The sequence below is a fragment of the Sinocyclocheilus grahami genome, unplaced genomic scaffold (assembly GCF_001515645.1).
Source record: "Sinocyclocheilus grahami isolate Dianchi unplaced genomic scaffold, SAMN03320097.WGS_v1.1 scaffold365.1, whole genome shotgun sequence".
In the NCBI taxonomy this organism is placed as follows: Eukaryota; Metazoa; Chordata; class Actinopteri; order Cypriniformes; family Cyprinidae; genus Sinocyclocheilus; species Sinocyclocheilus grahami.
Window position 1 is genome coordinate 549,084 of NW_015505544.1, and position 25,417 is coordinate 574,500.

Here is a 25,417-nt window from a genome sequence, read left to right on the forward strand (position 1 = left end):
TCTTGCCCACCCTATCGGGTGATTGTGACTGTTGCTGCAAAAAGCTATTTTGTGTTAAAAACTAGTTAATTTCTGTGTTAGATGTTTTTCCATATGAAAATGATTACCGTAGGATATTTTTTGGAATGTTGGATATGTAACATGTTTACCCCTTGTGTTGTGTAACTCTGAAAGGGTGGGCAGGCAGAGTCTTGTTTTGAGAGTTACATCACAAACCACACTAACCTCATCAAGATGCCTTTGCCTTGTTGTATAAGTACTCTTCTGTTACATCTAGAATGGCTTGAGCAAAATCACCACTTTCGATACTTATTAGCAAGGATGTAACCCAAATAAATTAAAGATTAGGGGGATGTGCTTTCCTCAATATCTACTGGTTCCTATATTATATTGAATGCTATTGTTCATGATCAAACTAGAAAATGTAAAGTTAACACACAAAACCTTGAAATTACTAATTAAATTTATTGGTGAAATTCTTAGCACAATGCTTTCTCACAGTGCTCACAAGATGCTGGTTTTAGGTCAGATCTGGTGGACAAAGCAATGATAGTGTTGTTAGGTTGCTAGGCAAAAATAGAGATTATACAAAATCATACAGTTTATTTTTGTTACAAAACCTAATTTAAGTTATGCAAGTTTAGCAACACATGCCTGTAAAACAGAAAACGTGATTCTAACACACGCGGGTGATGCACAAATGTCCGGATTGGTTCATTTTGTAGGGTAAAAAAACATTTATTTCAGCCAATAAGCCTAAAACCAAGCAACGGCACAGAGAAGTCGAGAAATCTGATTCATTTCGAGAATCGGCTCGTTTAAACGATTCAATTGAATCAATTCGCAAAACTCCTCGCGCGCGATTATACGTGTTATTGAAAATAAGTGTTCCGTTAAACATTTTATGATTCTGTACTCGAATACGTTTAATGTATTTCAATGTTCTCCATTACTGTCGAGTAGGCCTATTTATATAGGCTTTGCGAATCGGTTCACTTGAATCATTAAAAAGATCCGTTACAAAATAACGACTCGTGCATGAATATGACATTAGAATCAGCAGTGCGATGTTTAGAATGCAGCAGCTATTAAATTACTTAAAAATATACAGGTCTGTAAATGTCAGTTAATTAAACATTAAGCCGATGTAAAAAGAAAAAAATGTAGCTCTTACCCAGGACCTTTTCTGTGGACTCGCAGAACCCTGGAAAAGAGTCAAAAGGAATTCAAAAGAGTGTTCATCCGCTGTGTTTCTATTTTATTATTTACATTGAATTAGTCCATTGTCTCACCGTAGTCAGGATTCTGGAAAATGACGTCCAATCCCAAATTAAATATCTTTGCACGATCCTCAAATTTTTTCCAATATATTATCAGGCCCTTCACTGGACCGTCCTTTAAAAAAGTAGCCTACTCTTTTTCACAGTGGTGCCAGTGTGACACAAAAGGATGGGTTTGAGAGGTTTAAAATAGAGACTAGAACACCTACCATATAGTTTCATGGTAATTTCCCCTGCTCTCTTAAAAACCACCGTAGCATTGGAGCTGTAGTCCGTCTCCAGCACCATTATGTCCACATTCTCAGCAGGTCTCTTACCTGCATAAGAAATTTGACATTATTGAATGCCATTGTATTTGCTTTGAAAAATAAATAAATAACCAAGAGTAATTGATTAAGAATGTGTTTGTTATATTATAAACAATAAATATAATAATAATAATAATAAACATGGTATTTGGACACTTTGGTTGTCAAATTTAGTGGAACTCCGCTATAGGTCACCTGAGAGAACCTGATGGCTATGAAAATAAAAATGTTATCTTATGGCATCCTTTGCAAATATGTTGTTGTCTAAAGTGGTCAAACACATGCTGGATCTAATGTAGGCTATTTGTCCACAGAAACACTTTGTTTTGGTGTCCTTCAGAAATGTTACATGTACTTTAGTAATAACAGTAAAAAAAATTGCATAATTATTTACAAGAAACAAACATTAAACCAAACCCTAATCAGATCCCTATGTTAATTAATACTCAATACTTTTTTATTTTTTCAAACCTTTTCTTTAAAAAGTATTTCAAAATGACTTGTGATGATTATAAAATCACTTTCATCTATTGCATACCAACTGTCAGTCCAGGTCAGGGAGCATTTCACAACAAAGGAAAGCCATCAGTGGTATGAATGACAGGCTTTGAACCCTGCTCTAGTGGTCAGTGTGGTTCAGTCGGCACAGGATACCTACCTTGGAGAAACAGTTGGACAGGGGTCTTTGTTTTCATGTAGTTCTGCTTGATTTCCCAGCACTCAAAATTGCTAACATAGGGAAAAAGCACAATGGATGAGCAGATAAGATGAAATATATATATATGTGTGTGTGTGTGTGTGTGTGTGTGTGTGTGTGTTTAGGGATTTCTTGGTGATTTAAATATAAGAGAAATATACCCATGAAAAAAAATATTTTGACAAAGCAAGCTGTATCTTGACCATCCTATGCTTTTGCTCACATCAGTTGTAATTAAATGAGAGTCTATACAAGTTGCCAAAGGGAACATTTTTAAGGTTGCATCATCATCATGCAACCATCATAATCATGGCCTACCTGTGCAAGTTAATACTCACAAGATGGTACACTATCATCATAATTTAATTTAACAAAATCTAAAAATACTGTTTAGGAATGCTTGATTTATTAGTATTATAAGCATTTTACTGCCTGATGAACTTGTAATGCCTCAGAGAAAATCTTGATCTTGAAAGTGAGATAATACAGGCAAAAATGCTGTTTTCCCATGCAGCTTTTGGGGTTTTCATAAAGTGTTTTTTTTTTCTTTTTCAGAATAGTGGAAAGAAAACATTCAAACTACACTTTTAAGTGTTTCTTTTATTGCACTTTATCTATCTGTGTCTGTATATTTCAATTACAATACATATCTTTAAAGGCTTTTTTAATATATATTTCTCCTAAACTGAGCCAGAAATCTCCACTTCAGTAGCACTTATATAGACCAAATTTTACAGTTTCATTCTCTAAAGGTTTTTACAGAGAGGTTTGTTCTTATATTCTGCTTGATTTTAAACAACATTTAATAAAAAATAAAAAAGGTGAACATGCCCCCCACCCCAGGCTGTTGACAGAATTCTCAGATTTATAGAGTGATAAAAAGAGATATCCAAATTCCCCTCCATAAAAACCTTTGACTCAAGTATGTAAATTAAATGACACAAGACTTTTGAACCTGGCTTTATCCAATATTCAGATTTTTGTTCTAGAATTGTATGCAATTTAGCAGATATTTAATTAGACTCATTTGCAAACTTGTAATACAAACAAGTGTTTGCCATTCTTAATGTAATCAGTCACCTGAGAAGTATGGTGATTTGTTTATATTTTACCCTATTGACTTGGGATTTCCTGCCCTCTCATAACCAAGGTAATGGTCAGTCTTGTGTCTTGTGTTTCCCTCCCTCTTATGCCCATATTTGGTCATTTTCTTGTCCTTGTTTAGTTTAATTATGATTCCGTTCAGCTGTGTTCTATTAAATACCCTTGTATTTAAGTTCCTGCCTGTTCAGTTCCCCTTTGGTCTGGTCTATGTCAGTCTTGTGTTTCCCTCCCTCTTATGCCCATATTTGGTCATTTTCTTGTCCTTGTTTAGTTTAATTATGATTCCGTTCAGCTGTGTTCTATTAAATCCCCTTGTATTTAAGTTCCTGCCTGTTCAGTTCCCCTTTGGTCTGGTCTAGTCGTTACGTTCCTTGTGTTCCTGTGTGTCTCAGCCCTGCCTTGTCTTGCCTCTGTTGGGATGGATTAAAGCCTGTTTATTTGAGTTATTCCTCGTCTCCGTGTTCCTTGTTCCTCCCCGCTGTGTGCACCGTGACAGAAGACCAGACCCAAAAACAGTGAGTGGCGCCCATTAGCCCATTATCCCCGTTTTGTTTTCTGTTCTGTTTTTCCCCTGCGGCATGGCAGTCGCTGCTCATCTTTCCACCCTAGCCCACAGAGATTTAGCGTGGGAGTTCGGCGGGATCTCTGGGAGCACTGCGAGTCTGCCGACCACTCATCAGTCAAGCCCGCCGGTCACTCCAAGGTCAAGTTTGCCGGCCGTTCCAGAGTCATTCCCAAGCCGCTTGTGTCTCCAGGTGCCTTTATGGAGGCGGTTCCTGAGTTTAACCCTGAGAGGGCCCCTGACTCCACGTCCGGCTCAAGGAGGACTGTTGTGCTCCTGTCATGCCCAGAGGGCCTCAGATTCCGAGTCTAGCCCAGAGTGGGCTCCAGTTCCTGAGTTTAGCCCCGAGAGGGTTCCGGTCTCCACGTCAAGCCCAGGGAGAGCTGCTGTCCCCCATCAGGCCCAGAGAGGGCCTCAGTCCCCAAATCTAGCCCATGGAGGGCTCCTGTTCCCGAGTTTAGCCCAAGGAGGGCTCCTATTCCTGAGTTTATCCCACGGAGTGCTCCTGTTCCCGAGTTTAGCCCAGTAAGGGTTCCTGTTCCCGAGTTTAGCCCAAGGAGGGCTCCTGTCCCTGAGTTTATCCCACGGAGTGCTCCTGTTCCCGAGTTTAGCCCAGGGAGGGCTCCTGTCCCCGAGTTTAGCCCACGCAGGGCTCCTGTCCCCAAGTGTAGCACAGAAAGGATTCCAGTTTGCCCAGAGGGCCTCAGATTCCAAGTCTAGCCCAGAGTGGGCTCCAGTTCCTGAGTTTAGCCCCGAGAGGGCTCCGTCTCCACGTCAAGCCCAGGGAGAGCTGCTGTCCCCCATCAGGCCCAGAGAGGGCCTCAGTCCCCAAATCTAGCCCATGGAGGGCTCCTGTTCCCGAGTTTAGCCCAAGGAGGGCTCCTGTTCCCGAGTTTAGCCCAAGGAGGGCTCCTATTCCCGAGTTTAGCCCAAGGAGGGCTCCTATTCCTGAGTTTCGCCCAAGGAGGGCTCCAGTCCCTGGATCCAGCCCAGAGAGAGCTGCTGTTCCCTCGTCCAGCCCAGGCAGGGCCTCTAGACCCAAGATTCTCCCCAAGGATTTTTTTTTGGGGGGGGGCTATATGGCTCGGGCCATAGAGGCCGGGCCGAAGGACGAGGCCAAGGCCACGGAGGCCGCCCTGCCATGGCCTCCTGAGATCCCTGCTCCGCCATGGCTTCCTGGGCTCCCTGCTGTGGCATGGTGCCCCGAACTGCCTGATCCGCCGTTGGATCTTAGGAGGCACGTGGATGCACCTTCAGGGGAGGGGGGAGTAATGTCAGTCTTGTGTTTCCCTCCCTCTTATGCCCATATTTGGTCATTTTCCTGTCTTTGTTTAGTATAATTATGATTCCGTTCAGCTGTGTTCTATTAATTACCCTTGTATTTAAGTTCCTGCCTGTTCAGTTCCCCTTTGGTCTGGTCTACTCGCTACGTTCCTTGTGTTCCTGTTTGTCTCAGCCCTGCCTTGTCTTGCCTCTGTTGGGATGGATTAAAGCCTGTTTATTTGAGTTATTCCTCGTCTCCGTGTTCCTTGTTCCTCCCCGCTGTGTGCACCGTGACAGTAATGAAGATAATTAAGGGCCAGTATTTGGATAAACCAAACTATATCATAAAGCGAACTGAGATAAGCTGGGAAGCCTTAAATGCAGTGAGTAAAATGTGGCTTAAACAGTACTCACAGTTTTCTCACAGTGCTCACTGACACCTTTTCACCAGTGACAGTCCAAGTGAAAATGGTGCTCTCCACCTTGAAGCCGCTCTCCAGAAGATTCTTAGACCGTGATGCCACAGTGGCCTATTAATATGAATAATGTTCACTCATAGCCTATACAATTGTGCCTTTTTTATTCAATGTGCCAAAACGAATTAAGTTGATTGCTATGACATGAAGGATGTTGAAATATAGCTGATCAATGTTGATGTTCTGACCTGGAGCTAGTTTTTCAATCGTCTTTTCTGCCTCGGATTTCTTTGTCTTCGGTGGTGTTGGTTTAAACTGTGCTCTTCGTGCCTCGGCAGGCTCCCAGAAACCAAGCCACGTGAGCACAAAGAACAAATGCAGCCAGAGGCGAATCATGAAATCGGTTCTTTTTAACGCGTTCACTAAAACGCTTTATACCAGTCTTCCCTATACAGCTGTTAAAAGTTTGCTAATATGAGTCAGTCAACTGTCCAGTGTTGCCCAACACAGATTAGGATGATGACCCTCTACTCTGGTTTATCATTAACACATAGACAAACCCACACAAATACAAATTTTTTGGCAATGCTCACTTTAATACAACTTGATAAGTTTTTTATTTTTATTTTGTCAAAGTGTTTGCACTCAGATTATAATGTACAGTGGTATGCAAAAATACAATATATCATAATGCAACATTACAGTGCACAGGAACATAATGACACCTTCTTATGGTATGTTTTATCAACCACACTCTTAAAAATAAAGTTTTTTTTTTTTATTGCCATCTGTTTCCAATAAGAACTTGTAACATCTTTGGAACCCTTCCAGTAGGTTCTTTACAGTGGAAAAGGTTATTTAGAATTTTAAACTGTTCTTTAACCTACACTCTTAAAAATAAAGGTGCTTCAAAAGGTTCTTCAAGCGATGCCATAGAAGAACCATTTTTGGTTCCACAAAGAACCATTCAGTCAAAGGTTCTTTAAAGAACCATCTCTTTCTTGCGTTTTTGTAATCTGAAGAACCTTCTTTCGCCCCAAAGAACCTTTGAAAGGTTCTTCAGATGTTAAAGGTTCTTTATGGAACCATTTAGACAAAAAGGTTCTTCTATGGCATCGTGAAGAACCTTTATTTTTAAGAGTATAAGAAAAAAATGGTTCTTTTAAGGATTGTTCATAGAAAGTAATCATTTTTGAGGAATCAAAAATGGCATTTCTGCTAAAGACACCCTTTTGGAACATTTATTTTTAATTTGTAGACTGTAACTCATAGCATACCACAGTGGACATTTGTTATTCAAATCATATTTGTTTTCTTTATTTGCGTGAAATAACTGTAAAATACTGTCCAGAGATATATGGATGTCTCTACATTATTTCTCTCTGGGCTTAAAGTTTAGAGCAATGCTGTTGATGCAGAATTGCTGGCCAGTAGGATCTGGACCATCATCAAAGACGTGTCCAAGATGGGCATCACACTATAAAACAAAATGACATGTTATAATGGTATCTGGCAACCTGAAAGGAAGAGTGGAATTATTACTATTTACATTGTATGTTAGCAAACAGCACAAAGTATGGTTTCCGGAAAAGCCAACACAATGATTAAACCAGCTGACATCATTGTCCTGCGCTCACATGTTTGCAGATAACCTCGGTTCCTGTGCTACCAAGTGAGTTGTCAGGGCGACGGACAATGTTGGCGTGACTCTCGTCTTTTTCCCATGTGCCGTGAGCCTCATAGAAGGACGGCCACCCAGTTCCTGAATCATATTTCGCTTCTGAGCTGTCAGAGCAAAAGGCAAAATTGTATTTATATTTGCAAGTTTTAATTGATGATTTATAAAAATATATTTTAATATTTATTTCATATTTAATAGATTTAATATTTTAATTTAATATTATTTTTTGTTAATTTATCATTTTGTTCTTTTGTCACTCCTCCTAACTGTATATATTTAAAAGTATCAATCCGTCTTCGAGGAGAATTACACAATTTTAATTGTATTTTGATGTAGGTTTTTAAAAGTTCTTACCTAAAAAGAGGGGAGTCACAGCAAACGCAGTGGTACATGCCCACCTCATTGTGATTCAAGTAGATGCCACTGAATGGCTATAAAATAAAAAGTGTGTACTTGTTTTTAATTTTTTTTTTCTCAAAGACAAATGAAGGTATCCAGAGAATTGTGTGATATTATGTGAGTTACCAAACGTACCACCTCTGTGCCTTTTTCTCTTGTAACAACATACTGTTCTGGAGTCAGCTTCCTCTGCCAATCTGTGGACTGGTCATAACGTGTCAATGACTGCAAACCTGTATAAACAGCCATAAACGCAATACATTTTTGTTCCAACACATACGTCTTAATATAATGGATATTAATCTCACAATTTGTAAAGAATTGTAAAAAAAAAAAAAAAAAAAATCCAAGTGTTTCTTCCTTTTTATATTTCTCTAATGAAAATGTTTCAAACAAAAATGTCTTGGGAATATTGTTTGAATTAGTAGCAATTTTACATTCTGTCATGTTGGTCTTCTAGTATCTCTTTAACTAACAAAGTCAGGTCTTTAATGACGTCATTCTCTAGGCAGTGACATTATTTCTGTTCATAAAACAACATGAATTTGATGAGATTTCTATGTTTTGTGGTATTAGTCAAAGAAATCGAATACATCATTGTTATACTATCTAATAAGGTAAAATGTTACTAATATATTTAAAATGATATATATTGTGAATTTATTTTAGATTTTGAGTATATTTCCGGCGTCAGTGCTGAGTTTATTATTTTGATTTATTTGAACATGCACCACATAGAAACAGTTTCTTCTGCAGGCCCTTTTCAAAAGCCAACACTGTGTTTGAGTAATCAGGTCACGCATGCATGTTCTGAGCTACATGACTAGAATAACTGCACTTTGCACCGACTCAATAGATAACGAAATGGAATTGCACAAAATGTACATTTCACAAAATATAATAATTCTAACAGAAATAATGTCTTGGGGTTCTTAATTTTTTTAACACAATATAGATCGAGGCAAAACCCCTACCCGTTGATGTAGACATCAGCCGAATCCCTACAAATATCCTCTTCTGATGTAAAATTGATTTGACAGTCGCTCCGTAGGAAACGATAGAGGAGAAGCGAATTAGAAAACGTGACATTTTTCTCGACATATTGTTTCATGCAGTGGCCTGACTTTCTCCACTATTAGTTCACATGGGCTACCCAAAAGACTGAAAAGAAGCTGAATAGAGCTCAGTTGTCTTCATTCCCCTCCTCACAGCTCGAGCAGCGGAAACCGGTCACAACTCACAGACTTGATGGGTCACGGTCGACTGACTGACTGAGACTGATCAAACTTTGCACCTTTTGTCAATGGACTAATCATCTAATCATCATGCACTTCGAAGTTTTAAAAAATTCGTTTTTTAGGTTCCTTGTTTTTTTGTCTTATCGGAATATTTTTGCTCTTATCAGTCTCTATTTCATCGCAGACTTTGACCTTCATATGGGAGAACAACGTGTAACGCCTTCTACAACAGTTATTACCATCAGAGATAATGCAATGTAACTAAGATTTGACCAGAATTCACATCATTTTTGATAATACTTTATTAGAATTAAATTCAGTAAATTTTGACAGAGTACAATAAATATAACATAAAATTATGCATTAATCACTTTCCTGACCCCCGACACCAAAATTGATATCAAAAACAATTCTTATATGAAATAAATCTGAGCTATATATATATATGTGTGTGTGTGTGTGTGTGTGTGTGTAAACATAAGACTAACATAAATTGGTCCGATATGCTAGAGCTGCTGGTGAGTTGCTTTTCATGAGGTTTCCAGGTTGATGCAGGAGATCTATGATATAACATTCAGGCTGAGAGTAACCATAAGTTTTCTTTGGACCGGTAATGAAGATTTCATTCCAGGCATGGTTGTATTCTTCTCTTATGAGACTGCAGCTCAGCCCAATTCGATCTGCAAGAACCTAAAATGGATAGCAATTAATCTGTTACACACAATTGAGCAGAAATATCAGTTGCAACTGAAGCCGGAACCACACGTCCCACCAAATATTCACATTTATTTATTTTTGTTTTTTCATTATGTGATTCTTAAATGACTACACTGCTGAATATGTGGTTACATCCTTGGTTGCACAAAGTCACAGTCAGGCCATTTTTATAGACAGTCAAGCAGAGAGAGGGTTCTGCCAATAGCACAGGATCTCTGGAGCACAGAAGGATGTATAAATTACCTTGTAAAGCAATGCTCTATGAAAGTAGGTGCCTTTTTTAATCTTTCCAATGAGAACGATGTTGGAACAGGCTTCAAATTTCAGCTCGCTTATGTGCTGCTCCCACAGAAAGTTGTGTAGGTTCTCTGGCTCAACCTGGCCACCATTGCATCACACACTAACCTGTGAAAAATATCACTTGTCACCACTTCAGCCAAATGGATGTTGAATATGGGATTACAAAGAGAAAAAACTCCCATGGCCAAAGCCGTATACATTTTGTCCTCATCCTGAAGTGGCGAGATGGATTCGGCTGCCTCTTTGACAAGGTTATGAAATGCAGCGTCATACGGCAAGCTCCATGCTTCATCCACCACCATCCCCTGCTGTGGCTTATACTCATCCTCATCTTTCTTTTTCTCATCCTCTTTGTGACCCTTTCCCTTCATTTTACTTCAGAGAGATGAGAGTGAGAAAGATGGTTTACAGAAGTAAAAACAACTCACGCACACACACCTTGGTGTTTTGCTGCTCCTTTTTCTGCTCAAAACAGATGAGGCAGTAGTTTCTGTTGGACTATATTGCTTACGATCATCTGGTCCCTTGGTAATAAATCTGAAAGAATGAGTACCTTTTAACCTTAAAAAGAAATAGTTCATCCAATGATGAAAACTTGCTGAAAATGTACTCACCCTCAGGCCATCCAAGATGTAGATGAGTGTGTTTATTCATCAGATCATATTTGGAGAAATTTTGCATTACATCACTTGCTCACCAATGGATCCTCTGCAGTAAATGTTTACCATAAGAATATGAGTCCAAACAGAGTGCAAATCACAATAATCCACAAGTAATGAAATGAATCCACAAGCTGCATGTTTGTAATAAACAAATTCATCATTGAGATGTTTTTAAGTTCAAACCAACTAAAGTTGAATCATGAAAGAAATATACACAGATCAAGACAGTTCTAAACAAATATGTTGATTGATTTTGATGTGAGAGGACAACAGGGGATGGTAGCGTTATTATAGATTATGGATTGGTATTTTGGCCAGAAGCGATGGTTTAAAGTTAAAATGCCTTAAGAATGGAATTTTTTCTTACAAACACACAACTTTTCACAAGGCATTAATCGATGGATTCATGTGGAGTACTTGTGGATTTTTGTGATGTTTTTATCATCTGTTTGGACTCTCATTCTGACGGCACCCATTCACTGCAGAGGATCCACTGGTGCCAGTGATGTAAAGCTAAATTTCTCCAAATCTGTTCTAATGAAGAAATAAACTCATCTGCATCTTGGATGAACTTCATCAAATTATTATTTTTTTGGCTGGACTATGCCTTTAACATTCACTATGCAACACCATCAAACTACTTCACAACATGTCCTAGAGCTGTGGATGAAATGGCCTTTGTGCTCTCTTGGCATTTGACTAATTTGGATGATATAACCGAATCCACAAACCCCAAGATTAGTGCATCAGAACGAACACAAAAACAAACATTTAAAGTGGTCAAGTAATGTTCTGTTTGCAATTTAGAATCTTTACATGTAATTAACTTGAACTGAGCATGAATTGTGTTGCTTGGGCCTCAGTGGCAGAACTCCCATTTCTCCTGTGGGAGCTCTGGACCAGATTCCCGAGCCATGCGAAAGAATTACCCTGGGGGAAATTCATCTGTCTACATCTATCTGTTGTGCAACAGAGGTATTTAATATTCAAGTGTGCTGCTATAGAACTAATGGTGTGGAAGAGGGTGAGCTCTAAAAGTCTTTATTCTCCTCAAAGAGCTCCTGTTTTCTCTCTGATGTGAAAAGAGATTGAAATACTAGTGAGAAAAGACGTTTAGTGTACATTTGATTAAATGTGCCCCTAAAATGATTATGAATACACTAAATCAGTGAGGAAACTACTATTTGTGGAGCTGTTTGATACAATGTTTGAGCAAGATTCATGTGACAGTAATTTGAAACAGTAGGTTTGGATCGCCAAAGCATGACCCTTGGCCTTAACATACTGATCTGGGGGTTTCCCATTAACTGCAATAGTGGCTCGATGTTGGTTGACAATTTGTTTGGATATTTCCTCCAAGGTAGGAACCTGATGACCCATTCTTATCTGCAGAAGGAAGAAGAGAAAGGAAGAGAAAAGAAATTGACTGATGTGTGCAACCTCTGCGATTGAGGATTTATTTTGGCTCTTGAAAAACATTCACATTTGGACCTGTCCAGGGTTGTAGAAGCCATCAGTAGTTATATCACTGGCTGACAGGTGTCCTGTCAAACTATACTTCAATGATAGATTACTGTCCAGAAGCTTCTGTAGTGCCAGCTAACTAAATTTGTTGTTACGGTTTGGTGACAGGTTGATTTCCTGGAGTATCTCAGAGCTCTATAAGATTGATGACAACAAAACTAAATGACCGAACAATCAACGAAGAGACCATTAACCAGCCAAAACATCTGATAGAGTGAATCTCTCAAAACAGGAATCTCTCAGGAACATATCCTGGTCATATCTCACCCCCAAATCAAAAGAAATATACATATATATATATATATATATTTTTTTTTTATTAAGCCTATTATAGCACACTATTATTAGTAGTATTGCATTATTTTTATGAAACTTGTAAAAATTAATCCCCTGATTGAATAATGCAATCAACCCCCTCATATAACGCAATACAAAATCATTTATATTATTAAACTGTAACTTATTTTTATATCATGGTAGTGTTTGTTGTTCTGCCTTTGATTTATTAAAATATGTATTTAAATACAACAATTCTGCAATTAAAATATAATGGAAATGGCTACTGAGAATAATCTTATTTATATAAAATATCCACATGCAGTAAAAGAATGAAAAGTTTGGAGGAAAATGTGTATAATTGTCATAGAAATTCATCACAAATGCAAAATCTAGTCCGAAAATAGGCTTCATTTTCTTCTAGAGATCTTATACTTGGGATTTACTGCCATCTACTGGTTTTACTTTAACAGTTAATTCTGCAAATGTTGTAAACATCTCAAGCCTATTAAAAATACTTGCAAGTAATATTTTTTTATCCAAGGATCACAGCATCCATTTAATGAATTTTCCCTCATATATTATGTTCATATATAGACTTTGAATTAGGGAAATTTAGTGTATTACAGCATAAAACATGCTTACCCGGCATTACATAATTCTAGAGCTGTTATTTCATCGTTTGCACACACACTAATTGCCCAGGAAGCATTTCTTCGAATTTCAGCATTGATAGATTTGAGCAGCTGAACTAAAGTTGACAGGCCTCCAACATTTCTCAGCTGCATGTAAAAAAATAAATAAAAAAATCACCAAAAACCACACATCATGCAAAGTACAAAAATATCCATTAACGTCCTTTATAGCCACTGACACATAAAAAAATGTTTCTTTTTCCTACACTCAGTTAGCTGATAAGCTGTGGCTTTTGTATATACCTTTGAAATTGACTCTTTTGAGCAGTGCACTGTTACCTCCATCCTAGCCTCTGCATCACAGGCCAGTGAAGCCACAGCCTGCGTTGTACTGATGAGAGTGTTGTTGTCAGTGGAGTGTAGCAGCTCCACCAATGCTGGCATAGCTTCATGGTCCAGAATGCTTCTGCGCAGCTCCTCCTGCGATGCCATGTTCGTCAAGACTGATGCCGCATACACAGCTGCTCCCTTGCAGCTGTCTCGCAGCTGTCGCACCAAGAGCTTGTCACCCTCTGCATCATATATAGCACTGAAAAAGGGATAAAGAAAGGTGCATTACCATAGAGCTGTGCAATACTGTATTGATTATACAATATTGCTGCATTTCAAAATAATGACTTCCTAAGCATTGAGATTGTTGCTGCTGGTCAAGCTGGACAGGGCCTCTGCTGCAGCCACACTTTTGTCTCTGTTCAGCAGCTGCACGATGGGCTTAATTGCATCTGAAATGCACAGAGACATCAGTGCTTCAATGACACAAAAGGACAAGAGTGATCATTTTGACAAAACTAAAGTTAGATTGAATTAAAGAGGGAAATAAAAACAAGCAAGGCTTGATGTAAATGAGTTTACCCAGACATCTGAATGTATCACCACTGGAAATGTTTTTGCTCACTGATGCCACAGCCTGGCATGCAGCAGTGCGTACACTCTCATTCTCCTGCATGAGAAGGTCAGTGAGGGTGCATGGCTCAGCCTCTTTTTTGACTTTTTCCCCCATCTAGAGATGCACAGGCCTACATAAAGAAACAATATTTAAAAACTAACACACATTTCAACAAGATAAATAATATCAATAAACATCTTAATAAATGATTTCTACAAAACAAAATAATAAGTGACTTCTACAAAACATGAAAATACCAGCAACACTGAGAGCTGTGTGTTTGGGTTTCTGTTTAGCATGCAGCTGTTGCTAGGTGACAGATGTAATTTACCATTTCACCTGCAGGTGGGGCAAGAATCACTCCGACACATACTTGGTCATTTTTTTATTTATTTGTTTAAAATATGCTGTCTTCTATATATATATATATATATACATATATGTGTGTGTGTGTGTGTGTGTGTGTGTCGGCCATGAACCGTTAGGTGGCTCTGACGTAATCATATATTAAATTATACACAAAATGATTCAATAAAATTACACTTTCAAGAAGATATTAACATATATATTAAATCCTTGTCTACCTCCTATTATTATTTTTATCATTATTATATTATTATTAAACATTATTATTATTCTCTCTCTCTCTCTCTCTCTCTCTCTCTCTCTCTTCTGAATTTTAATTGCTATCTATTGTTTGGACATCCTTGAACCCCTGGCTCTTTTTCTTGGCATATGTTTTTTTCACTTTTTTATTCCCTAAGCAAGTGTTTAATAAAAAAAAAATGAATAATGATAATAATAATAATTCAATAAATTAACAGAAGAACATCTGAAAAATTGAGGAAGTCTGAAATTACAGAAGCTTTTCTAGTACCTAACTAGTAACACAAACAGCAGTAGTACAATTAATGCCAGCCCCATAAAACATGAAATAAGCAGTGAAATGTGACCTATGTGACAATCAGTCTAATCAATGTCTTATTTGTTGTTCTAAAAGTTTTGTATTTATTTATTAATTTAGGAAATTATTTTACGAAAGTACTATTCATTAAATAAATGCATATTTATATAATTATTTAACTATAATTTAATAAAATATTTTATTTAATAAATAAAGCTATTTGAAAATATAATTAGTGTTGCGAGTTGAAGCAATTAGTCTATTTTGTTGACAAGGTTGGGGAAAAACATATCAGTATCATTTTGAATTTCCTCCATCTAAGATGGTATGAACTGTCATTGGAGTAGACCTGGACCTTCAGATGAGAATCATGTCCAGACTCTTGGAGAGGGGAACCCACCCACTCTGTGTAACAGGGAGCGCCATACAAAGTCATTTGTACCCCATAAGACTATACAACACATCCAGAGGCACCATGGACTTTTGGTGAATTAATCTGTCTGTCTGTCTGTCTGTCTGTCTGTCTAACTGTCTGTCTGTCTGTCTGTCTGTCTGTCTGTCTGTCTGTCTGTCTATCTGTCTGTCTGTCTGTCTGTCTGTCTATCTGTCTGTCTAACTGTCTGTCTGTCTGTCTGTCTATCTGTCTCACTGTCTGTCTGTCTGTCTGTCTGTCTGTCTATCTGTCTATCTGTCTAACTGTCTGTCTGTCTGTCTGTCTGTCTGTCTATCTGTCTAACTGTCTGTCTGTCTGTCTATAGTTCTTTTTGCCTTTGTGCCAAATCAAATTTTGTTTGTGTTCAGCTTTTCTATCCATTTATTTATTTTTTCTCTGAATCTAGATTGGCCTCAATGAAAATAAATATTTGAGTTATAAATCAAAGTGTGTGTGTGTGTGTTTGTGCGTGCGTGCGTGCGCTCGCGCGTGTGTAGCTGTCAGTCCGTCAGTCGAGCAGTGCGGATGAGCCGGATACGCCAACTTCAAGCAATATAGCTGACCAAATTCACATCGAATTCAGACTCGGACACGTTCCACACTCGGAATACTGGCTTCGTCTAAAAATAAACATCTTTTCGGGGCAGACAAACGACAAAGAAAGAAAGTGGGAGTGGGATTTATCTTGAGACGTATTTGAAGGGTTGATGGCTTAGCCTGACTGGGGTGAGTTAGCATGCTAACGGAGCAGCGCCGCAGTGGATGTCTCTCCACCCTCTTATTTTTCTTTAAATTAAACTGACGCCGGTCAAATTGCATTTTATTCTTTATTTTCAGTGGTATCGGCCAGTACTTAGTTTTTTTTCTTTAAGTGAAGTGTTTAAAAAGCTCTAGAGGGGAGACGGGCTTGGCAGGCTAGCTAGTTAGCAAGTAAGGAAGGCTTACTAATGAAGTCTTAAGGAGCTTTTGCAGTTTACGGAAGAGATCTTAAAAATAATACGGCTTTTTGGTCTGAACTTTAATGTTATATGTAACAGCAGACTGTTTTGGCACATTTGGCGAGATATTGGTCTGTCTAGTGAGCTTATAGTTGAGTTGGTACAGCTAACTGGCTGCGGTTAGCTAACTGAACGTTATGCCAAATGATATTTTACTAAGAGACAGTTAGAACACCACTAGGTTAAAACACTTGTCACTGTGTGATAGTTAATTTATTGTTATACAACAAACAATGGCCTCGGCTGGTAACACTGTCTCGTCGTTTGCGAGCAAAACAAAAACGAAGAAGAAACACTTCGTGGCTCAGAAAGTGAAGCTGTTTCGTGCCAGCGACCCTCTGCTCAGTGTTCTCATGTGGGGAATAAACCATTCGGTGAGTCAAATCTGCAGTCTTTTTCTTTGTTTGTGTCCGGTGTTGATCAATGCATTAGAGTTAACGAGAAAAAAAGAAGTTCATCATGTCTCACAACCGACAATTGGCACCATCTGTTAGGTACATGCACTTCATGACCATCAGAGGTCTGCTTTGATTTTCTGTTGCCTAACTTTCAGTTTAATGTACAACATTCGGATTTGCTCCTTTAAACACTTGCAGTTACATATTAATACGTTCTTACAGCATGTAAACAAAACCTATCAATGTTTATATAAAGAATTGTTGAGGTAAGGATATTGTGCTTCTCCCAACTTCCATCATATTGATGGAAAGTAGTGTAAACCTTAAATTTTTTTAATGTTTATACTGTAATGAATCTCATTTGTAAGTTCTCTATGTCCTTTATATGTGCACGCAAAGAGGTTACAAAATAATATCTGTATGAGTAATGAAGTTGTGGGTGAGTAATCATTTCCTGTTGGAAGTTTTGGTTGCAAGATGATAAGCTTAGAGGTTTGCTGAAGCTAGACTCCTCTCAGCTGGCTACTGACTGTTATTGCTTGCACCATTATCTGTCTTTGGAGAGAAAAGCCTCATTTTATGTGTTTCTCTTATAGGCCTACGCATTTCAGTTGGGAGTGGTTCATATTCTTATACTTATAGTCTATTTGACTGTATTTTGAGATGAAAAATGGCAGAATGTGTGTCCCTTTGGTTGTCCATTTATGTTTGGTGTGACAGTCTTCACCTCCAGCTGTTTGTTAGATGTTTCTCTATGAATTAAAGGGGCCATATGATGGGATTTCATATTTTCCTTTGTCTTTGGAGTGTTAAAAGCTGATCGTGCATATAGAAGATACGTAAAATCGCAAAGATTAAAGTCTCAAACCCAAAGAGATATTCTTTATAAAAGTGAACGCTCAGCCACGCCTTCCTAAAATGCCTCGTTTAAACACGCCCCCACATATCTACTTCACTGTATGCTGTGTGGGAAGATTTGCATAACACCGCCCAAATGTATACGCAAAGAAAGAAGGCATGACTTTTATTCTCTCTGTAGTATTGTTGCCGCTGCCGCCATGTCGTGGAGACACTGTATGTTTCATTGCGAAAGTCAAACTACTTTGTTTTGCCTTCCGATAGAGGACACAACTAGAAATCAGTGGTAAAGTTTTATTTACGGTCCTATGGTCCGTGCGAATTGAATACGGACAGGAGAGTTCAGCTTCACTGGAGACGCGCGATCAACAAACTTTAAACTCGTGACTGATTTCAAATTATGCTGTGCTTTATGCATTTGAAGCAGCCAGAGACTCACTGCGCCTTCAAAAAAATCCAACTGAGGTGCGTAGACCAAAAAAGGTTACCCAAAGGTGAAGAGCTTGAAAAAAGTCTGCGCACTCGAACATCAAAGCATCACAAGCGAGATAAGAACAATATAAGCAATTTACTGAATGAAACGAGGCAAACGTTTCGGTCACATGTTGACCATTTTCAATGCCAAGCTAACAGTGTTAGAACTAGAAGCCTTTATGCATTTGCCCACTGCCATATTCATGTTATTTTCACTGTGTGCTGTATGTAAAATGAGTGTTACCTTGGCTTTATTTGAAAAAATATGATTCCCAATGCACACAAACTTCCCAGAATACTGAGTGCCCTGTTGGTTACAGTGTTTACTTCCTTTTTAATTATATTTTTATTAAATATTTAATTATTTGTGAAAAATACTTTGTCTTCTAGAGTGTATGTTTATTTTACACGTTTATTTTTTTAATCCATTTTTAAATGATTTCAAATTTCTTAAATATGAATTAAAATGAATACAATTATATCGGCCACCCTGCTTTCCAAGATATCGGTATCGGCTGTCAAAAGATCCATATCGGTCGACCACTAGTAAACACCTTAATCGCATTATTACCGTTGTGTAGGACTTTTCGCTGCATTTTGCGACAGGATACACACACGGCAGTGCTCAACCGTTTGACGGCAAATAAAGAACTTCAACACCGCCATCGTCTATATGCACGTACAAATAATTAACTACACTTGAAGCTTTCATAAAATAAAAAATTAAATGCCCAAAACTGTACATGGCATCATCACGAAGACGAACTATATGTTTATGCGTGAAATTCCGGAGGGGACGTCGGATGGCGTCATGTGGGGACGTAATGACGCGTGCCATTAATCGAACTATGTACTATAACATGTAAAACGGGGACATGAAAGGAACATTCTAAAAGCAACTCATGTAAACACCATAATCATAATATTGGCTTATTTAGAATAAGGTAAATAATTCGATTACTGATGTCCATGTAAACGTAGTCAGTGTGACAAGATCTCAGTAACTCAATGATTATATGAAGACCAACAATGACCCACAGGTGGTGGTAATTAGGTTTCCAAATTCACAGACTCCAGATCAGTTCCATCTATAACAGCAACCAATTTCAACAAAAGCTTAAACAAAAATCAATGGGGACAATAACACATCATGCAAAAACATGCCGTTCATACACTATGACCACACCTCTAGCACCAAATTATGCTAACCTGTTCATGGGTAAATTTGAATTGGATTTTATTTACAATAATAATCCTTTTGGACGTTTCATTAAGCACTGGGCAAGATACATTGATGATTGTTTTCTCATTTGGAAAGGAAGTGAAGAGGATTTGTTTGAATTTGTACAGTTTTTGAATTCAAGATTAGGTTCTATTGCATTTTCAGTTGAAAACAATTTATCATCAATTCATTTTTTAGATGTTGTTTATTTTTGATATAACTACAAGATCTCCACCACGGTGTTCCGTAAACCAACGGACAAAAATACATTATTGTATGTGGATAGTCATCACCCACTGCCTCTGAAAAAAGGGTTACCATTAAGTCAACTCTATAGACTTAGACGTATTTGTGATTCAGAAGAGGAATTTGAGAAACAATCAATAATTTTGAAGAATCGTTTTTGTTCAAGTGGTTATCCACAAACTTGGTTTCATTCAGCAGTTGAAAAAGTAAAAACATCTGAGAGATTTCAGTTATTGAACTAACAAAAAAAACAACAACAGAAGAAACACTTTTCAGTAAATTATATTTCAACCTACACAAAACATAGCCATCAGATTAAATCTATTGTAAATAAATATTGGTTCATTTTAGCTTCAGATCCTTCTTTAAAAGATGTTTTCAAAAAACCTCCGATGTTTACTTACAAAAGATCTTCAAATTTGGCAGATATGTTAGATCAGATGTAATGCATGATGACAAGAAAACATACAGTGGTGTGAAAAAGTGTTGGCCCCCTTCCTGATTTCTTATTTTTTGCATGTTTGTCACACTTTAATGTTTCAGATCATCAAACAAATTTAAATATTACACAAAGATAATGCAAGTAAATACAAAATGCAGTTTTTAAATGATGATTTCATTTATTAAGGGATAAAAGCTGTCCAAACCTAATTTTGAAGAATCGTTTTTGTTCAAGTGGTTATCCACAAACTTGGTTTCATTCAGCAGTTGAAAAAGTAAAAACATCTGAGAGATTTCAGTTATTGAACTAACAAAAAAAACAACAACAGAAGAAACACTTTTCAGTAAATTATATTTCAACCTACACAAAACATAGCCATCAGATTAAATCTATTGTAAATAAATATTGGTTCATTTTAGCTTCAGATCCTTCTTTAAAAGATGTTTTCAAAAAACCTCCGATGTTTACTTACAAAAGATCTTCAAATTTGGCAGATATGTTAGATCAGATGTAATGCATGATGACAAGAAAACATACAGTGGTGTGAAAAAGTGTTGGCCCCCTTCCTGATTTCTTATTTTTTGCATGTTTGTCACACTTTAATGTGAAAGACTCATTGCCAGTTATCGCAAACACTTGATTGCAGTTGTTGCTGCAAAGCGTGGCACAACCAGTTATTAGATTTAGGGGGCAATTACTTTTTCACGTAGGGCCAGGCAGGTTTGGACAGCTTTTTTCCCTTAATAAAATAATCATTTAAAAACTGCATTTTGTATTTACTTGCATTATCTTTGTGTAATATAAAAATTTGTTTGATGATCTGAATCTTTTAAGTGTGACAAATATGCAAAAAATTTAAAAAACAGGAAGGGGGCCAACACTTTTTCACACCACTGTATATACAAGGTTGTTTTCCATGTCGAAATTGTACATCATGTTCTTCAATATTACAATGCAAAAAGTTTACATGTTTACTGACGAATAAAACATACTACATCAGATCTTGTATCACCTGTTCTACTAATAATATAATATACTTACTTCAATGTCCATGTCCATTGATGTATGTTGGAAAAACTTCGAGGCCATTGAGAATTAGAATCAGTGAACATAAATCAGCAATTCGTAGACGTGATGTTACTTCTCCAGTGGCCAGACACTTTATTGAATATAATCATAGTATTGAACAACTGAAATGTATAGGAATTGAGAAAATAATGAATCCTCGCCGGGGTGGAGATATTGATAAAAAACTCTTACAAAGAGAGGCGTTTTGGATGTTTTATTTAAAGACCATGTCACCTTTGGGTTTAAATGAGGATTTTGATCTTTCATGTTTCTTGTAAAAAAGAAAAGGAGCAATGTGTATGAACGGCATGTTTTTGCCTGATGTGTTATTGTCCCCATTGATTTTTGTTTAAGCTTTTGTTGAAATTTGTTGCTGTTATAGATGGAACCGATCTGGAGTCTGTGAATTTGGAAACCTAATTACCACCACCTAGGGGTGTGCGATATTAACAAAAAATAATATCTCTATATTTTCTGGGATTTTATCGATAACGATAATTAGACGATATTTTGCTGAGTGTGTTATTGTGCTGGTATCTTAAGGACTGCCATGGACAGCTGACTTGACATTCTTCATATTCTGTGCAGTGGTCAGTTCACACTGATAGAAATCAATATTTTCCAATAAGTTTGAACTGATTTTTACAAACCCAATTCCAAAAAAGTTGGGACACTGTACAAATTGTGAATAAAAACAGAATGCAATGATGTGAAAGTTTCAAATTTCAATATTTTATTCAGAATACAACATAGATGACATATCAAATGTTTAAACTGAGAAAATTTATAATTTTAAGGGGAAAATAAGTTGATTTTAAATTTCATGGCATCAACACATCTCAAAAAAGTTGGGACAAGGCCATGTTTACCACTGTGTGGCATCCCCTCTTCTTTTTATAACAGTCTGCAAACGTCTGGGGACTGAGGAGACAAGTTGCTCAAGTTTAGGAATAGGAATGTTGTCCCATTCTTGTCTAATACAGGCTTCTAGTTGCTCAACTGTCTTAGGTCTTCTTTGTCGCATCTTCCTCTTTATGATGCGCCAAATGTTTTCTATGGGTGAAAGATCTGGACTGCAGGCTGGCCATTTCAGTACCCGGATCCTTCTTCTAAGCAGCCATGATGTTGGAATTGATGCAGTATGTGGTCTGGCATTGTCATGTTGGAAAATGCAAGGTCTTCCCTGAAAGAGATGACGTCTGGATGGGAGCATATGTTGTTCTAGAACTTGGATATACCTTTCAGCATTGATGGTGCCTTTCCAGATGTGTAAGCTGCCCATGCCACACGCACTCATGCAACCCCAAAAGCGCTGTGGTTGTGTCTGGAATTATTTTTTGTTGTCAAAATAGCACAAAAACAGTAAATATGGTGTCTAAAGCGTAAGTCTCTTAATTAACTTCTTGTTTATTGAACTGTTGTAAAAAAATCAATATCACATTTGTAATCAGTCATTTTTGGAGAGAAAAAACGTCACTCTTCGTGTGAAATTGATTAACTAGGCTATTTGAAGTGGTACCCCCATGTCTTGAATTTGTGATCATTCTAAATGTGTTGTAATAGACTGCACTCTAAATGCGCGCACGCACTAGTCTAGACTTCATGTAATGTATGCGTGCACTCTGTAGGGGTGTTTTGAAAGTTTTTTGCAAAATACTCGATAATGTAAAATCGCACATCGTTAAAACAACAATTACGATATTATCGCAAACTATATATATCCCACACCCCTACCACCACCTGTGGGTCATTGTTGGTCTTCATATAATCATTGAGTTCCTGAGATCTTGTCACACTGATGAAGGCAGCAAGCCAAAACGTCTTTTATTTGTATTTACAGTGGGGGAAAAAAAGTATTTAGTCAGCCACCAATTGTGCAAGTTCTCCCACTTAAAAAGATGAGAGTGATGAAAATTACAAGCCTCTCTCATCTTTTTAAGTGGGAGAACTTGCACAATTGGTGGCTGACTAAATACTTTTTTGCCCCACTGTATCTCCTGTTTAAATAAAGAGAATTTTAGAGTGCAGACACTGAGTAACATTTAATTTAAGAAATAGGTCTTTGCACCTACAAAAGCTGGGAGAGTGCAGTGAGTGTTGAGATTGGAATATAAAAATACATGAAATCAGTCCTGGAGCAATCCAGAAAGGTAATGGGTTGAAAGGCACATGTCTCATGAGTTTCTATTTCAAATCTGAAGAAGATACCATGAAAAATGAGATTACTGCAACCATTTTTCTGAGACTGTCTAGTCTTTTGAGTAATAAAAAGAAATAAGAAAAAAAAAATTAACTGTGTATGCGAAGTACATCATGTGATTGCTAGACATACATCATTCACACTGATAGCTGCTCATACAGTCAGTAATCACATGCTGATGGCCGCTCATACAGATGGTAAATATACAGATGGCCGGCCATATAGTCAATAATCAATCACACTATTCATATAGACCGCATTCACACTGATAGCTGTCATACACACAGTAATTACACGCTGATGTGCGGTCATACAGATGGTAATCATGCAGATACAGTCACATTCCCCACAAAACACACACACATATATGAAAAATGTTGAAGAAGAAGAAAAAAAGAAAATTTCAGATGACAGGTGTGTCACAGCATGCGTCATGAGAGAGCGCCAGAATTCAAATAAACAATATTCTGCGTATCTTTGGCTTTTTTTTAGTGGATGGTCTCTCAAACATTCTGTTTGTGAGACTGTATGCTACAAAACCATGTTGCTTTTTACTACCAAGATGCAGTTTTTTGAGTGGAAGTTATTCCATAACGGATACAAACAATAACTGTCCCAGAAGAAATGAGACGTAAACAGAGGAATTACCATCCATATTACAACGTTTTTTGCTTCGTTGGACTAAAAGTGCTCTATGGCATGTCGTTCAGTGGACCCTTACCTTTCTAACTAAACCAGGATTTACAGCTGTGGATGCGTTTATGACTCGTTATTACGATGAATCTGGTATGTACTGTTTTGATTATGCATGTTTTGATGTGTACTGCTTACACAAATTTAGCAAATACATTCTTTATAAGCTTTCCATTGAAAAACAGCGATCTATCATCGATGCTTGAGGCTTAGACCTTTAGAATATAGTTTGTCAAGATTAATTATGTCCCTTTTCATTTAATCTATTCGTAAACATTGACACGTGCAAACAAAGAGCGTTCAGTGTGCCGGCGTCCAGGTGCGGGTTAACAGCTTAAGATATACATCATTAATGTATACATGATGTTGTTTTACATGCTATAAACATCAACAGAGAGCTGTGGTGCTTTGTGCCGTGGGTCAAAGTGGAGGTCAGGTCTTGGTCTTGCAGGGCTGGAATAAAATTAGAGAGAGGGGAGGCTAAAAATCACAAGAGAGAAGCAGTGAACAGATCCTTCCTTATCTGTGACAGCCCCATCAGTTAAATACATTGACCGCCACTTACTGGATCTAAGCAGCACTACTACAATCTGTAGGCTACAAGTGGATATTTAGTGTTGGATATTTTAGATATCAAGCAACTTTGAGAGCATGTGGTCAAGAAAGTTGAGGGTGGAGTAGTTGGTGCAGCTCTCTATGGTGCTTCCACTGCTAATGAATCATGCATGCAGCTGCAGGCCCTCACTGAGCTCAGACTACTAAACAGAAAAGCAGTAGCTCTTGACCACTAAGGACCACAATGCTTGAATTTGATTAGCAAACCAGTGAATGGGGAATATAATGTAAACTTATTCTGTCTCATATCAAGGAGCACCTCAGCTTTTGTTTCCTCAAGCTGTCTGTTTTTGTGCATCTACTAAAGACTCATTTGTATATGCATTTAGATTGATATGAGAATGAATGCTAATAAGGTGGATATTCAGTTTAGATGATTATGAAACCAAACACTGTGGGAAGTGGTTGTTTTAGTCACTCATGGCTGTTCCTCTACCCTCCCCTTTCTGCTTACTCTGTACAGGTCTTTACTCTCTCTTAATCTTTTTATCTCTTACTTTTCTCTTTGTTAAGCCCTCCATGCTTTCCAGTTTCTCCCACTCTGACCAAGAGTTGCTCTATCTGTGTCTGGATTGCATGAGGAGTTTCTAAAAATACACAAAATACAGCAGCCGATCTGTGGCACTAGGAAAATAGACACACTGTTTTATTTTTAAACTGCCTAAGGCAAATGCTGATGATCTTCAAAGTCTTTACATCTCAATCTGAATGCTTTGATTAGCAGTACATCTGTAGATCATTTTCACATGCTCTTCTCAGTAAACTGCATTTCTGCTGAAGTTCATGTGGGATGCTATTTGCCATTTACTTTGTCATAGGCGAATCAGGTTCAGCAAAAAAAAATGCTAATCCCAATGC

General features: G+C 37.7%; 3 protein-coding genes, 1 long non-coding RNA gene and 1 pseudogene across 4 annotated transcripts in view; 1 reads left to right on the top strand and 4 right to left on the bottom strand.

The window, feature by feature from the left end:
• Nucleotides 1-40: 40 nt before the first annotated feature.
• LOC107549198 (complement component C8 gamma chain-like) lies at nucleotides 41-3,536 on the bottom strand. The gene is made up of 5 exons (XM_016230194.1): nucleotides 3,398-3,536; nucleotides 2,247-2,317; nucleotides 1,490-1,597; nucleotides 1,175-1,204; nucleotides 41-531 (listed from the first exon to the last, which is right to left on the bottom strand). The coding sequence occupies exons 1-5, from the start codon at nucleotides 3,490-3,492 to the stop codon at nucleotides 521-523; spliced, it is 315 nt and encodes a 104-aa protein (XP_016085680.1). The 5' UTR covers nucleotides 3,493-3,536; the 3' UTR covers nucleotides 41-520.
• A 1,374-nt stretch (nucleotides 3,537-4,910) lies between these two features.
• Nucleotides 4,911-5,956, bottom strand: LOC107549199 (uncharacterized). Its single transcript, XR_001604537.1, has 3 exons — nucleotides 5,879-5,956; nucleotides 5,629-5,744; nucleotides 4,911-5,493 (listed from the first exon to the last, which is right to left on the bottom strand). It is a non-coding gene; the product is annotated as an uncharacterized lncRNA (long non-coding RNA).
• Nucleotides 5,957-6,739: 783 nt separating this feature from the next.
• LOC107549187 (methionine-R-sulfoxide reductase B2, mitochondrial-like) lies at nucleotides 6,740-9,079 on the bottom strand. Its single transcript, XM_016230178.1, has 5 exons — nucleotides 8,685-9,079; nucleotides 7,846-7,943; nucleotides 7,666-7,742; nucleotides 7,268-7,415; nucleotides 6,740-7,107 (listed from the first exon to the last, which is right to left on the bottom strand). Exons 1-5 carry the CDS (start codon nucleotides 8,809-8,811, stop codon nucleotides 7,003-7,005), a joined length of 555 nt encoding a protein of 184 aa, XP_016085664.1. The 5' UTR covers nucleotides 8,812-9,079; the 3' UTR covers nucleotides 6,740-7,002.
• Nucleotides 9,080-9,415: 336 nt separating this feature from the next.
• LOC107549200 (armadillo repeat-containing protein 3-like) overlaps nucleotides 9,416-25,417 on the bottom strand; it is a 49,750-nt pseudogene continuing 33,748 nt past the window's right edge.
• The window catches only part of LOC107549201 (phosphatidylinositol 5-phosphate 4-kinase type-2 alpha), a 53,001-nt gene continuing 43,412 nt past the window's right edge, over nucleotides 15,829-25,417 (top strand). Inside the window, exon 1 of the mRNA XM_016230196.1 lies at nucleotides 15,829-16,717. Coding sequence (XP_016085682.1) covers nucleotides 16,577-16,717 — 141 coding nt within the window. The 5' untranslated portion in view covers nucleotides 15,829-16,576. The remainder of the gene's footprint in view (nucleotides 16,718-25,417) is intronic.

Coding starts and splice junctions, on each gene's coding strand:
- LOC107549187 (XM_016230178.1), bottom strand. CDS start 8,811: ATGTCGAGAAAAATGTCACGTTTTCTAATTCGCTTCTCCTCTATCGTT. Junction 7,944..8,684: donor GCTGATGTCTACATCAACGG/GTAGGGGTTTTG, acceptor CTGTTTATACAG/GTTTGCAGTCATTGACACGT. Junction 7,416..7,665: donor TGTGACTCCCCTCTTTTTAG/GTAAGAACTTTT, acceptor TTGCTCTGACAG/CTCAGAAGCGAAATATGATT.
- LOC107549198 (XM_016230194.1), bottom strand. CDS start 3,492: ATGACCAAATATGGGCATAAGAGGGAGGGAAACACAAGACACAAGACT. Junction 2,318..3,397: donor GGAAATCCCAAGTCAATAGG/GTAAAATATAAA, acceptor TCCCTATGTTAG/CAATTTTGAGTGCTGGGAAA. Junction 1,598..2,246: donor TGTCCAACTGTTTCTCCAAG/GTAGGTATCCTG, acceptor TTTCTTATGCAG/GTAAGAGACCTGCTGAGAAT.